Source organism: Ascaphus truei, chromosome 1 (genome assembly GCF_040206685.1).
Source record: "Ascaphus truei isolate aAscTru1 chromosome 1, aAscTru1.hap1, whole genome shotgun sequence".
In the NCBI taxonomy this organism is placed as follows: domain Eukaryota; kingdom Metazoa; phylum Chordata; class Amphibia; order Anura; family Ascaphidae; genus Ascaphus; species Ascaphus truei.
The window spans coordinates 351,658,322-351,673,401 of record NC_134483.1 but is presented as its reverse complement, the minus strand read 5'-3'; the positions used below and the strand labels follow the sequence as shown (position 1 = coordinate 351,673,401).

The window sequence follows — 15,080 nt, the reverse complement described above, 5'->3', positions numbered from 1 at the left end:
GTCTGCTGTCTCTGGTGCTGAAAAGCATGGTTACAAAAAACATTGACACAACAAAAAGCCTCTCGTTCACTCCACTGTGCACTATACCAGGGCTGCTAAACTTTAGTCCTCAAGCCCCCCCAGCAGGTCAGGTTTTCAGGATATGCCTGCTCTAGCACAGGTGGCTCAGTCACTGCTTCAGCACAGGTGGCTCAATCGACTGAGCCTCTGATTGAACCACCCGTGTTGAAGCTGGGATATCCTGAAAACCTGACCTTTTGGGGGTGTGGGGGGCGATGGCGAGGGTGAGCTTGAGCACTGGAGTTGTGCACCCCTGCGGAATACCATCAACCACTGCTAAGCGTTTGTTGTTGTAGATATAGAAACATGGCCTGCTATATTGTGACTAATACAATAAATCAATACCAGGTTTGCTTTATGGGTCATGGACTTGAAACCGTTTGTTAACATTAAAACCATTCAGTGCAGGTTCTCATCCATCCACTCATTGTTTGTTTTTTTAATTGATGAAGCAGTAGCACACCCTCACTCATCCAGTCGTCTCCTTGCCACTTTGAGTTTCGGCTACACTAAAACAGCAGCAAGACAAATGACTAGCAAAGCTGACCAATTCCTGAAAAAGACTTGGGAAAACGATCGGAAACATTTCATTTTTCTGCTATATAAGCACATCACTTGGTAACCCCATTCTCTTACCGTAACAATAGGACGGATGGTTCAAAGAATAATGCAAACACAGTTGTAAAAATATAAATATAAAAAATATATATAAATACAGCCACTCAGTTTTTCACAAGGACAAAATCAGTAAAACAGCGATTAGTCGACAAAGGAAGGCCGGATTCCCACCTCAGTACAGAGAACACTCTCGCCATTTTCCCAATAGCACGGATCTTGTTTCTAATGACTTCCTTTCGAGCTGCAGCAGTTGCTCCTGTAATACAGATAGAAAGAGACTGTCATGAGTCTCACAAATCAAACATATACACATAATATATATATATATATATATATATATATATATATATATATATATATATATATATATATATACACACATTATATACACTACCGACACGATTTATTCGAGCAGGGCTAGTTCCGCAAGCCGGGGGATGCCCCGGCTTGCTAGCCCCACTCCCACGGCGTGCCGCGCGTCACGCGTCATCGGGTGCCAGTGCCCCCTGCACGCGCGTCCAGGGCTCCCCGAGGGAGCCCTGGTGTCCCGCGATGTGGGGGACGGCGGCAGGGGGTTCCGGGGGACCCGGCGGACCCGGCAGCGGGAGGGAGAGCGCCCCGATCGGAGGGCGCTCTTCCGCTGCTTCGGCGCGCGCCCGGCACCCTCCGGCGCGCGCCAGGTTACTGCTGCGGCCGAGAACGGGCAAATGCTCGAATAAACTCGGCCGCAGCAGTATATATATATATATATATATTTACCTGCACTTTTCTCATTTTCCACAAACAAGTCTTCATACCACTCCTAGCCAAAACGGCTAGCTAATATGTCATGTAGGTAAATAAGTTATGGTGGGTAAGAAAAAACAACGACAAAAACCTCCACCGTACAATTTTTTTCCCGCTTGTCCCTACTGATAATGTTACAGAATCCCTGAAGGAATAAGACAACTATATTTATGTGAATTTTTTCCTGCTCATATGCAGGGGGAAAAGTTTATGCCAATTTAAAATATGCATTATAAATATAGCAAATGCTTCAGATACCTTTACTTTTTCTAATAGATAAGAACATCTTGAATAGAACAAAAATGAAACAAACCCACCATTAGTAGGCTGTATACAATACAGCAATGTGACAAAGTAAGGTTTCTTTCAAAGGCACCTCTGCCAAAAATGTAGGCTCATTTTAAGTGTTTAGTGTTTCAGTGTTCAGCGGTATAGTAACATTTGTCAGTATTCACAGATAAAATAAAAAATAAAACATATAGACTATAATCTTTTTTTTTTATTCCAACGAGGCATCTATTCCCAGTCAAAGCACTGGCTAGGAAGTTGTGAATATTTGGAAACCATCACATATTTGAAGGTGAAAATGTAATGGATAATACTATTTTTTCAAGACAAACAGCAGGTTGTGGACAGCTGGTTACAGGATACATAAATAGGAAAAAAAATATGAAATCAAGGTAACATTTTTAAAACACTAGTACACTGTCATTGCTCTATGGTCCCAATGCAGTGAGCTGCGGAGCCATCTATCCTTCTGGTCAGTGAAGCTGGGAGCCCATTAATTTCAAGCAATTCAATTAATTAAATAGGGCTTTCATCTTCTTGTGAGGGGAAGGGGAAGACCGCATCACAGCATAGGCCTACAGCTTGCCATGAAGATCTACTTTATAGACATATCTAAAATGGATTGTCCCCTCTCACATGTTAGATGGTAATACCTTGACTTCTCAATGTACTGTACAATAGGAAACACATTGGACACATTTGTGATTAAACGGGAAAATATCACTCCCCCTGTATAATTATTAAGGCAAACTGTGCAGGGCATGCTCTGCTTCATCGGATCAGGTCTCATCTGTTTGTACAATATGCAGCACAGAATCTCAATGACAGAAGGCATTAGTGAGAATATTGCAAAACTCTATAAGGAATAAGGACACATTCCAATGTTTTAGGAGCTATTCCAAATGCTTATCACATTTTATCTTCTATTAAATTACTGAGCTACATTGTCTGGGATGAACTTGAAAATGAGACTAAAATGTCAATGCAGCGCTTCCAGTGAAGTATGGTATAAACAAACAAATAACGGTTATGCAGAGGTAGACGACTCCAATTTGTCTTTAACTGCAGACTCCTCGTTGATGACAGATGTACGTACAGTGTTTTAAATAACACAGATATAAGCTTCTGAGATATAAATCAGTTATTCAGCAAAGTGGATGGTGAAAGAATCACACTAAATGTTAGCATGCTGTGTGCCTGGCATGTAAATGGGGAAGTCTCCCTCTAGCCCTCTGTATTAGTCGATAACGTGGTCTTCCCACACAGGAAGGCTTTCTGCAGAAGCAACACACTTACATTAACAATAAACAAACCACGTTTTGACCCAAAAGCCAAACTCTTTGCAGTTTGAGAAGGTACAATATTAGTGTACCTGAAATTCTCACACAAGCCATATACTGCTGTCTAAGCTAGTTAAAGGTGCCGTTCCTTGCATGTGAATTTCTTTCCAACTGTATGGTGCTGAATTTCACTTTTACTTTTCCTCTCCGTACTCAACTTTAAACTCTTAAAACAAATTCGCCCAAAAGGCCTAATTAATGTGTGCTAAGCCCCTCACTTAATGATTTTAGTACACTTTGACTGAACCACATCTAAGATTTTTAAGATAATAATGCTTTTCTGGCAAGACCTTTTGTAGCCGAATGGAAAACAGCTCTGTGCTGCCTTGCCGAGTGCAGCAAGTGAGAAGAAACAGTACGTTGCCATGTGAACAGTCTTTGGGCCTCTAGAAATAGAAAATTAAATATGAAATGGGTAGTTAGAAAATAAGGGTCACCATCTTCTTTAATGAGAATCGCCTTATTAATTGTTATCATCACATCGAGCTCACTCTCAGAGTAGCTGTGAGTCATGCAACACTAATGTTGTGCAATCAGTTTTGTTTCCAAAGGGCTGTTTCACAAGGCAAGAAAAAGAAAGAAGCGTCCTTAAAAAGATTTCTTCACATTTGAAGTAACATGTGCAATTATTTTATGTGTACAAATGAATACGTTTATTTTTCATTTTAGCTCAATTATAAATAATCTCGGCTAATTTTTGATTGTCCACAGTATATCATTAAATCAATCATGCTGCCATTACGAGGTACACAAAACAAGATAAGATGAGTCTTAGACTTTACAAAGGGTTTTATGACGAGATTAGGTAAATATTGTAAAAACTACAGCATTTAGTTACTATGAAGAAATTCAAAGATTCCAAAAGATTTATACGTGTCTTATTTGTTTACAAATTGTGACAATCATCTACATTTAACCTACTAAACATCCATGTTATAATTGTTAAAGAGTTTAGTAGGACCTCCCCAGCATTAACTAATGTGGGCTAATTACCTTACTGCTAATACAATGAAAAATGCACTTTTACTTCTCCAAGCCATTACCCGTTGAACAGCCACATTGATATTCTACACTTAACCGAACAATGTTGACAAGAAGTTTTTAAATTATGATGGTATGATTTGCTAAGCATATGGGATATAAAAGGGTCAATCTTTCCATGTGCACCTCAAGCTTATGAAAATAGTTGAATGCAAGAAAAACAAATAGATTTTTCCAGTTTGTGCCAGTCCCATGTATTATATTTGTAATTTGCGTTTCTTACATCTGACGCATAGATGCATTTTTAGGTTGCAATGGATTTTACTCCAGGAATAGTTCCGCCTTCCACTGCACTTATAGCCACTTTCCAAATTGATCTAAGTAGAGCAAAGTTGACACAAAGCTCCATCATACATTAATGCAAAAGGATGCATCGTCCAAATAATATGTCAACAAGTCATCATATTCCCATTTTCCACCCCTTTTTTCCCTCCCTCAGCAGAAGGCTATAGGATTTACTGGAAATTAGGAGATTGCTCGGATTACAGTTATATTTTAAATTGAGCACAGCAAAAACTACGGAGGAATTTTGATCTGCCTCTCATATGGAAGTACAGTAGGACATGGTTTAGAATTACAGAACGGCAGCCATAATTAATGAGGATAACTATATGGAATGTATACGAAGGCATTCTTATGTGTGCAAACCCATTTCATGTAATACCTTTCTTCTGTGCATAAATAAGTTGGTCTTCTTATGAACATCCAGAGGCAAACACAAAGATACAATTCAAGTTTGAAGGATGAGAAAGAAAAAGGAAAGTATGAAACGTCTACTAAAGTGAAAAGTTTAAAATAGAGTCTGTAAAATAAAACAAAGAAATATTAGGTAAAGGAGAAAAATGAGAATGAAATTCTGGAAATAAACTGCAAATAAATGTGCAAACAATGCAAACTTATTTAGTGAGTGGGTTAGGTATTGCGAATTACAGCATAGCAATGATGTGTGTTTAAGCAAACCTCGGTGAGCAGCCACTAGCAATAACGGTCAAGCAAACAAAAAGCTCAAGACAATTCACACTGAAATGTAGTGGTTTTAGTTCTGCAGACATGGGCCATACTTACGTGCTATGCCATAAAAAACCTTCTGGCTCCACTAGACACATTCCAGCACATTCAACTAGAGCATGCAATCATATTTATATCTGTACTACTTATGCCAATTCCCTAGCATCCTTGGTAAAGTGCGGGTGTCACCAATTGGCCATATTATGATTGGCAAAGCCACCAACCACAAAGTGGCACCATGGACACAAAACAAACCTTTCGGTATCTCTAATGTTAGCAGATGCTAGAGATTAAAATCCTGATTTTTTTTAGCATTGAAAAACGTTTAATGGGAAAAAAAAGAACAGAATGTTCTCAGGGAGAAAAGTACTAACATTATACGAGTTAAACTCATATAAGCTTCTAGGGGTTGGACTGCAACTTTACGAAACCAATTTCTTTTCTTTCTACTGGATTTTTGTTTTTGGAAGATTGTGGCTCAGAAGAGTACACCGCGTTTGGACAGTAGGGAGTATGTGTTCTTCATCACGGTTGAGATTTAACCCACTCAAATCCAAGATTATGATCTCTATCCCTGTCTTCTAACAGAAAGAGGAAGGTGGAATGTTTTGGGTACAATCTTAAAGTATAAAGATAAAGCCACATAACCATATTAAGGAGTGGTCTGGTCTCTACAGTTGGATTTGAAGGGCTTGAGCAAATATTAAAAAGCCTAAGAAAAGCATGACCTGACATATACTGTATATATACATACACACATGTTGTAGATTGAGCAAAGTTAATTTGTTCATTCATGCTGTGAATCCATAGAGCTTGCACAATTCTTTTTCTTTATTTTGATGGTTCCCTTAAACGTATTTGTGCATTGGATTCAGTTAATGTTTTTTTGTTTCCAGGACATCCAATGGGTGATGGCTTCACACATCCACCACACTTCTACACTACTGCAGCTTTTGGTAAAATACTTGGGTCATTTGCCCTACTCATAAGTGCCTTTACAAAGTTCCTTTCCGGGATGTTACAAGACACACCATTATACTGTAATCTTGGTCAATAAAGTTGCACGAAATAAGTTTATTTCTATTCCTGATCTACCCCACTACAAATACTAGCATCCGGATGTTGTTTTTTTTTTTTTCAATGGTTGGTCATTTTTAGAATGTACCAATTTTGGTGAGTACACTGAGTTGGTGTCAGCATGCACCACAAACAGGTCTGGAAATGAAGGTACACTCCCACTCAAAATACGCTAATTTTGTACCAAAACAAACAAATATAGAACTCTATTGACTTTTAGTTTAGAGGGTTAACAAATTACCAATGGGCCATTTGCCCTCCCAGAATGCCTTGTCTACATTTCTCATCTTACTGTTTATTTACTATTCATTCCACGTGAAACTGAAATTAAATCCCACTTAGAAATGTTCAGGGAAGTTTATGCAGAGCCTGCACTGCAGGAATGTGGGGACATGCCCTTTGAAATGGTAAGGTAAACCGTTTTGAGAGTAGAGTGGGTTTTTACCTTAAAACTCTCAAATGGCAAATGTATTAATTTTGATTCCTGCGAGTCTGAATCAAACTGTTAATTGCATATACTGTAGTCGTTCTTAAACGCAATGAAAGGTCATAATTAATAGTATTTTTTTTCCTACTTCTACACAAAATAACAAGGTGGTTATATAGACAGGGTAATGAGGCACGTGTGGAAGACAGCATTTTTTTTTGCCTGAATCTGTATTAGTTGTGCAGTGCTGCTGTGTTCTAATGATTGTGCACATTTGTTTCTGTAAATCCTAACTACCTTCTCATGCTGTTGACTGTAATATTATATACTACAAAAGATATATTTCATAGCACTAGCATTTATTTTTATTAGCCTTTCTGGTGTCGTTTTCTTAATATCTACTAAAAATGTTATGCTTTAAAAATTAATGATCAATTGCCATGTTATTTTATTGCACACAGTTAATAAACGAATTGTGTTATTGTAGGAGCATAGTTATCAATCTACACGATGACATGGCAAGACTCATGACCAATTGATGAGTAGACAGGTAGGATACACCCCGAGACCAGATGATAGGGGAGCTAAGCAATGAATAATAGGAAGGATTCAGCCGAAAAGATGCAGTCATGGATGCAACACTCATATATTAGGCTCAAGGCCGTCCCGCCCTGCCCCTCGCTCCCCTTCTTGTATGTACCTTTTGTTGTCTTGTCTAGGTCATGTAGGTCAGGTTTGTCACGTCCCGTGATTAAATGTTGTTTGTCAAATGAAAAACATATTGGTACTCTATCCCAGTGGACGATGGGATAGGGGCAGTACTGGTATGAGTAATGCGGTACTAAACAATGTATTGTGTCAAATTGTATGCTCTGTAAAACCAAATAAAAATTTCAAGTTGAAAAAAAAAAAAAAATACAAAGAATTTGGGGTGTACTCTATGCCAGGGGTGTGCAAAGTGGGGGGCACGCCCCCTTTTCTGGGGAGGGGTGGTCGGCGCTTATAGAGGCCACGTGCTTTTCCCCATAACATTTAAATTAAATGCTGGTGGAGCGTGTAAGGCCTCTGTAACACCCTCTTACCTTGTCTCCGGCGGCACTTCGTCAAATGACGTTATATGTCAGAAAACACTGGAGAAAAGGTAAGGGGAGGGGGGGGGGAGAACAGGTAGGGGTTCGCAGACAAAATAGATTGCGCAACTCCTGTTATATGCTACTTTGATAAAACAAGGGTTGTGACAAATACCCTGGCACTGTACACTGGAGGTAATAATTTTTAATCAACTTCAATGTGTATATCATGATAATGGAAATTCAAAATTAATGGACTAGGAAAATAGTGCAGCAATGCAATAACTTTGCTCTCTGCCCAGCAAGGAACATGCCAAATACAGGAGGAAAAGGTAAAAAATATATATATATATATATCATCATCATCATCCCTTGTCGATCCACTGCTGGGTGAATATCTCCCCAATGATCTTCCAGGTTCTCCGGGTGCAAGTTCCTCTTCTCCACGTTGCTCCAAACATTTTTTTATTTTATTATCCCATCTTAATTTTTTTCATCATCTTGGTCTTTTAATCTCTCTTCGAATGCAGTCGAGTACCATCTTTGTCCTACGATGGCAATTTCTTTTTAATTTCATCACCCATGTGATTATGTCACAGACTTTTGTTTGGTTTCAAACCAATTCATTATTTTTCTATCTCTCCATACTTCTTTGAGTTGTCTGAAGCTTCTGAATTATGTTCCCATTTAGGGTCCAAGTTTCACAGCCATATGTCAGCACGGGCAGAATACACTGGTCAAAAACTTTCCTCTTGAGGCACAGTGGAAGGTTTCCTTGAAATATGGTAATTTCTTCCAAATGCCCATCCCATCTTCATTCTCCTATTGATTTAATTCAAAAAGGATTCCATCCACTCTTACTTATCGACCAACTTAGACAGTCTTTTACATTATTTTAGTTCTATTCCATTTATTTAAATCTTTGCAGATTTCCACACAGTTGTTGAACATTACTTCGATAGAGATTCATATGGAGGCTCACTTTCTTACTTGCTCCAGTGAGTACTCCAATTTGTTGCTGGAGGTCTTCTGGATTTGTGACAAAAATAATGTCATCTGCAAATTGTAGTTGACTCAAATATACACCATTGATTTGTATTCCATTTTCTGCCTAATCTAATGTCTTGAACAATACAAGGGTTGCAGTGAAAAGCTTTGGTGACATGGTGTCTTCCCTGCCTCACTCCTATGATGATCCTTATCTTGCTTGTATCTTTCCAGTATTGTAATGGTTGATGTGGCATTCTCGCAAATGTCACTTATAATATCAATGCACGCTTCAACATTTTGTCTTCTTAATGCATCTAGGACCACTGAGGTGTAGATAGAATCAATGCTTTTTTGTAATCTACGAATCCCAAGTTGAGTGGTAGATCGTATTCATTACTTTGGGAAATCACTTAATGTACAACTTGAATGTGATTCATTGTGTTGTAGCCACTAAGACTGGGCAAAGTCCAGGGTTTGTTGTAGCCGATTAGTGAGTATCTTTGTAAAAATCTAGGAAGTTATTGGAAGTAAATGAATTAGTTTGTAACTCTTGAGGTCTTCTTTGTCTCTTTTCTTGTGGATGAGGATAACTATAGCATTACTACATTGCTTTGGAATTGTACTGTTCTTCAAGCAGCATGTAAAACGGTTTGTTTCAAGATTTCAGTTGTAATTCCATCTTCCCTGGGAACCCTCTAATTCTTTGTGGATTTTACAGCTTCTGCCACTTCTTCTGGAAGGATGCATGGTACATCATTGGTGGTTTCTTCTCGCTTGTCCTCTGCTGGATTATGCCCTGTGTTATCTGTGTTCATGTACAATTTTATGTAGATGTCCTAAAGTCTCGTTACGACACAGTAAGTGCACAGTCTTTTACTATTGATCCATCGTCTTGTTTGAGTGCAATGATTTGCTTCTTCCCATTCAGAAGTTCTTCTTTAAGCTTTTGTTATCTTCAATAGTCTTCTTCACCATATCACAGCTACATTTTCAGTTATACTGTCGCGGCCGAGTTTATTCTTACCTTTGCCCGGTCTCGGCCGCGACAGTAACCGGGCGCGCGCCGAGGTGTCCCGGGCGCGCGCCGGAGCCTCGGAGGATCGGTCCTCCGATCAGGGCTTCCCCCTCCCCTCTCCGGGTCCGCCGGGTCCCCCGGAGCCCCCCACCGCAATCCCCCACATCGCGGGACACCAGGGCTCCCTCGGGGAGCTCTGGGCACGCGCGCCATGCGCGCACGCTCCCGATGAAGCGTGACCGCACATCAATGACGCGCGGCACGCCGAGGGAAATAAACGAGCAAGCCGGGACACCTCCCGGCTTGCGGAAAAAGCCAGCTAAGAATAAAGTGTGCCGCCAGTGTACGTTCATGTATGGGCTTGCAAAACTCTGCATATTGAATGCTTATTCTTGAGTATTGGGGTTGCTTCCTTTCATGGTATCTCCTCAGTAATTGTTTTGCCTCATCAGATATTTTCTTATCTTGTTTTTTGTTTGCGATTCCTCCATTTTTTTCTGCGCTTTAAACTACAATATTCAAAAGTTCCTCAATCCCTTGTTAAAGTGTCCCCCATGCATTTTGAGCAAACTGAACTGATTTTTCCATTCTAGTTAAAATTCTCTGCTGCTATTCTTGAGGTTGATACTGATTGTTTCGGTCTTCTTTTTAATTGTTTCCTTCTTTCCAACTTCACATTCAGATGTAATCTGCAGCGATCCAATTGATGACACTCCTTGTGTCAAAATGGTTCAAGACTGTGCAGTCTTCAATCACATGTTTCTTGTTAGTTATGATATAATAATTTTAATTCTGGACTCCATTGGATCCATTCCATGTCCATGTCTATATGACTTATTCTTGAAGAATGAATTCATGATATAGAAGTTTTCACATTCTGTAAATTATTTGAATCTGTCTACACGTTCATTCCTGTTACATTAACCATTCTTACCAACAAATGGGCACCAATCGTTCCTTTGTTAAGTTGATTGCTTTCATGGTAGAAGTCTTCCATTTAATTGTCTGCGTGACTTGATGTTGGAGCATACATTTGCATTATTTGAAGCTTGTATCACTTGTCAACTGAATAACGATATATATATATATATATAGATATATATATATATTCATATTATATATATATATATATATATATATATACTGTACATATATATACACATATATACATACATAGACTTATATACATGCACACACACACTGTATATAGATATATACCATTGCAAGGAGTTTGAAAATGACCAATGCACTAGTAAGTAGCAATTGACTGAATAATCAGTGCTTATAAGATTTTGATGTGGTGAGGAAAATATACAGATATTCCGATACAAGCTCTACACAGTCATCAGCTACAAAGACTATATTAAGTCATTAAGCTAATTACTTTTCTGACATCTGCAAGTGGAATTTTACAATATTTCCATTCAGCTGTCAAAAAGGAAAGTAATGTTTTCTAGTGGCAGGATTTCAATAACAATGTAAGACTAAGGGGCCCGTTTACCAAAGTCTGCTGGCTGCAAAAGTATGGCAAAACCAGTGCAAAAAAAAACAAAAAAACTAAAAAAAAACTGAGCCATATTCACCAAAGAAAAGAAATCAAATTTGAAAAAAAAAAAAAAAAAAAAAGGGAGTTTTACATTGATACTGTAAATCTGTTGCAAACCTTTGCCTCAGTTTTCCCACCGGGAGACTTTATAGAATATAAGGTACTTACGGTGTTATTTACTAAGGTGCAATAGCGGCGATGACTTCAAATGGGCTTCCTGGGCAAAAGCGCCAGATCAGCATTTTATAGAATAAGGCTGCTTGATACATGAATTAGTTCCAGTTATTAGGGTACATTTTAGTGCCACATTGTGATAACATGGCTTGCAAGCAAATGGTTTATGTCCTGCTGTCTTTTACATTAATGCAATGTTTTAATTAGTACATCAGAAGGATTAAAGTATTCCAATCAAATAGGCCATTGCCATAAATGCTAATTAAAATATGAAGGCATTAAGGGTTGTCCTGTAGTTCCTCTGCAGTTACTGTTGCTAGGTGATGTATATGGTGGGCAAACGACATAGTTACCTCACCTGCAATAGCTGGTAAAATACAATACATCTGTTGATGTTCTCAATCAAATCAAGTACACCAATGAAGGAAAACTGAAATCAAAATATGCAGTACAGAGCAAAAGGGGAAGGTTACAAAGCACTAACAAAGCCTTTCCTTCCACTATGTACAAAGCACAGAAATGTATGTCAAATAGAACAGAAATTGACATTTATAGTCTAAAGTACTAATTTCAGTAGATTGATGGGACATGTTACTGAAAGCCTTGCATCCCCTAAACCATTTGCTGCCATTGAGACTGCAACACACTGCAAAACATCACAGGCCTTCACTGACACCGAAGGGGTTAAATTGGCATTATTATTAAAACAAAAATCATATGTAATTGCAAACTTTGTATTTTGTTGGGTTTTTCCATTGTCTTCCTTTCCCTGCAGAGATGACTCATCTCCTGTTGCCTTTTTATGTAAAAAGAAAACAAAAATGATACTGATGATGCATACTAATTTCATTTAAATGCTACACACCAAGTAAGTGGGTTAGACAATATTCTATGGAAACAGGAGGCTATAGAGGTACAATTGCAATGATAATATATTTGGCTGTATTCCCCTGACCCAACCCACTTGCAGCCCATGAAGAAATCATGTTATGTCTACACTAAGCAGCTCTCCAATGTTAACACATGGTGGCCATTAAGTAATAAGTTTGATTCACAAAGGTTTTTTTTTGTTTAAAGTATACAGTATGTCTAACTTACAGTATAACTACGTATGAAAAATTAGTTTGGGTGTTATATGTTTATAAAACAAGAAATCATGCTCTTTCTGGTAACAGTAACCTCTGCACTTGTCCCTAAAGATGATTAATATAGGAAGAAATGTGAGAACCTTAACAGGAAAGTATAGGAACCGTCATCACAAATTATATCACAGAGGGAGCTCACTGTATGCTCAAATGGAGGAAAAGTGATCTCATGGGTGAATAGAGAACATATATGGCCGGATCAGGTACAGCATAATGTAAAGGGAATTTGTTAAGATGTAAAACATAAAATAACATCTTATGCTAGTTGAATATCAACCTTGTGGATAATCACAATAAAACCATTTTTACATTGATACAATTGAAAAGAGTTAACCTCGTTAAAAAGTGGTCTCAGACTAGAAACGTACTCACAGTGTATCTTTGATGTCTAAGTATGATAAGCACCATAAGTATACAATTAATAAACATGTAGATAATGTTTGGAACAACTTTTCAAGGCCTTTATATTATTTGCTTCATCGAACAACGTCATACTGACTGACGTAAATTCCCTTTGCATCATTAATACAAATGTGTTCTGTGGCATTTTTGGCACAGTAAACTTCTATAAATATCAAAGATAACAAAAACATCTTAAATGAAATCATTGTGTGTGCACGTGTATGTATATAATTTAATTTCTATCTGGCAACAGTTGCTTGGAGGTAGGTGGCCCTCCTCCCAGAGCTCACTCCTCTCCACTTTTTTAACTTGGGAGGTACTCTCATTTTGCTGTATGGACAAGAACCACTGAGGTTGTTTCCCCTCATACAGAGGTAAAATTGAAGGTTCACAGATTATTGTTAGGACCTGCAAATTTGGTTATAACTTGACGTTGGTATGCAGGCTTATGACGCTTTGGTCAAAGGGTTTAACTAAATAACCAAGAAAATTTTATTATTGAAGTATTTGTTATATATATACAGTGTTCGACAAACCTATACATTTGCACGCCCCGGGTGAGTGGATTTAACATCGTGGCGAGCTCCTATTGGTCCAAGCAGCACACGTGTGGTACTAGGTGGCGAGTAGATTTTTTTGTTCGGCGAGTAGATTTTTTGGTGATTTGTCGACCACTGTGTGTGTGTGTGTGTGTGTGTGTGTATGTGTGTGTGTGTGTATGTATATATATATATATATATATATATATATATATATATATATATATATATAATGTGGTGGAGTTTGAGCTTACTGGGAATGTGTATGTTAATATATATATATGTGTGTGTATGTATGTAGATGTGTGTATATATGCACGTGCGCGCGTACGTGTACACACACAATAGTACTCTATTTATAAAATATATATATATTTTTTTTACTTTGGTAAACTGATGCAAATTATGCTTTAAAGCTGTCAAATGTACAGTATTTTCATCAACATGACCAACACAATGTCTGTAACAAAAACAAAAAAATTCCATCAACATCATGGGTTTAAAACCAATTCACATTAGTCATGCATCACACTAATAATAAGTGAGTTAGGCATGATACTTCTTTTCAGACAAACGAAACAACCATCAAGGTATGAAAATATCTTACATAACATACATACAAGATATCACAGCACAAATAATCCTCCAAAACATTGCTGCTCTTACCATCAATAGCATCTTCTTCTGATACCAGCTCATCATCAGAGCAGATACTAAGTACGTTTACTAGCATCTCCGTCACTAAGGAGGGAGGGTGGGGAGAAAGAGAGAACAAACAAATGTGTCTTGTTTCTAGATCAATATCACACAACAGTTGGGTAATCGTATAAATGTCTTTTTTCCATCAAATATGCTCATATCAATTTTATTTTAAACTATTAAAACTGTACATATAGATTGACTGCAATTTTTGTGTACATTCTCTATTAAAAAAAAAAAACCTGACTAATTGCTAGTTGTTTTTTGCATTGTAACCCACAGAAAAACTAATATTTAATTAGATAATGACAGAAGTGAGCAGGGAAGAGGCTACAATATGCACTCGACTAAGGCTGCGTCCATAGAAGGGCAGACCGCGCTGACGCATCTGCACGCTGCGCGATCAGACTGCCTAAGGCAGTGATCATGTCTATACAGCGTGCGGGCACGTGAAATCAGTCAAAACTGATTTTTCGCGCGATAGGCGGTCAGGTGAGCGGTTCGCCCAATGAGGGCGGACCAGCTCTGTGACGTCACTGGCCCGCCCATAGACACGCCCCCGGACGGCTGCTGTGTCTATGGACGCAGCCTAAGAAGAAATACAGTCTATTTCGTCAAGAAGAATGATGGCTCACAGGGCGCATAATAAATGGTATATAGTACATTTTCAAGAGCACTGCCTAAAAAGAAAAACCATCAATAGAAAATAACATCACTTTAAATGGATACAGAATTAGCAACAATCATATGATATATTTTCATAAGGTATTTTTAAAGACCAAGCCTCAGTTACTACAAGAAGTAATTCTCATGCAGTGTACACAGCCTAGTGCGTGGTACCAGAGTTTTGGTATG

General features: G+C 38.3%; 1 protein-coding gene across 2 annotated transcripts in view; it reads right to left on the bottom strand.

Moving 5' to 3' along the window:
- PPP3CA (protein phosphatase 3 catalytic subunit alpha) overlaps window positions 1-15,080 on the bottom strand; it is a 299,989-nt gene that overhangs the window by 16,963 nt on the left and 267,946 nt on the right. For both annotated transcript variants that reach the window (XM_075609145.1, XM_075609155.1), the window contains exons 10-11: window positions 14,193-14,267; window positions 850-934 (exon numbers count right to left, since the gene is read on the bottom strand). In XM_075609145.1, the coding sequence (XP_075465260.1) occupies window positions 850-934; window positions 14,193-14,267 (160 nt within the window). The remainder of the gene's footprint in view (window positions 1-849; window positions 935-14,192; window positions 14,268-15,080) is intronic.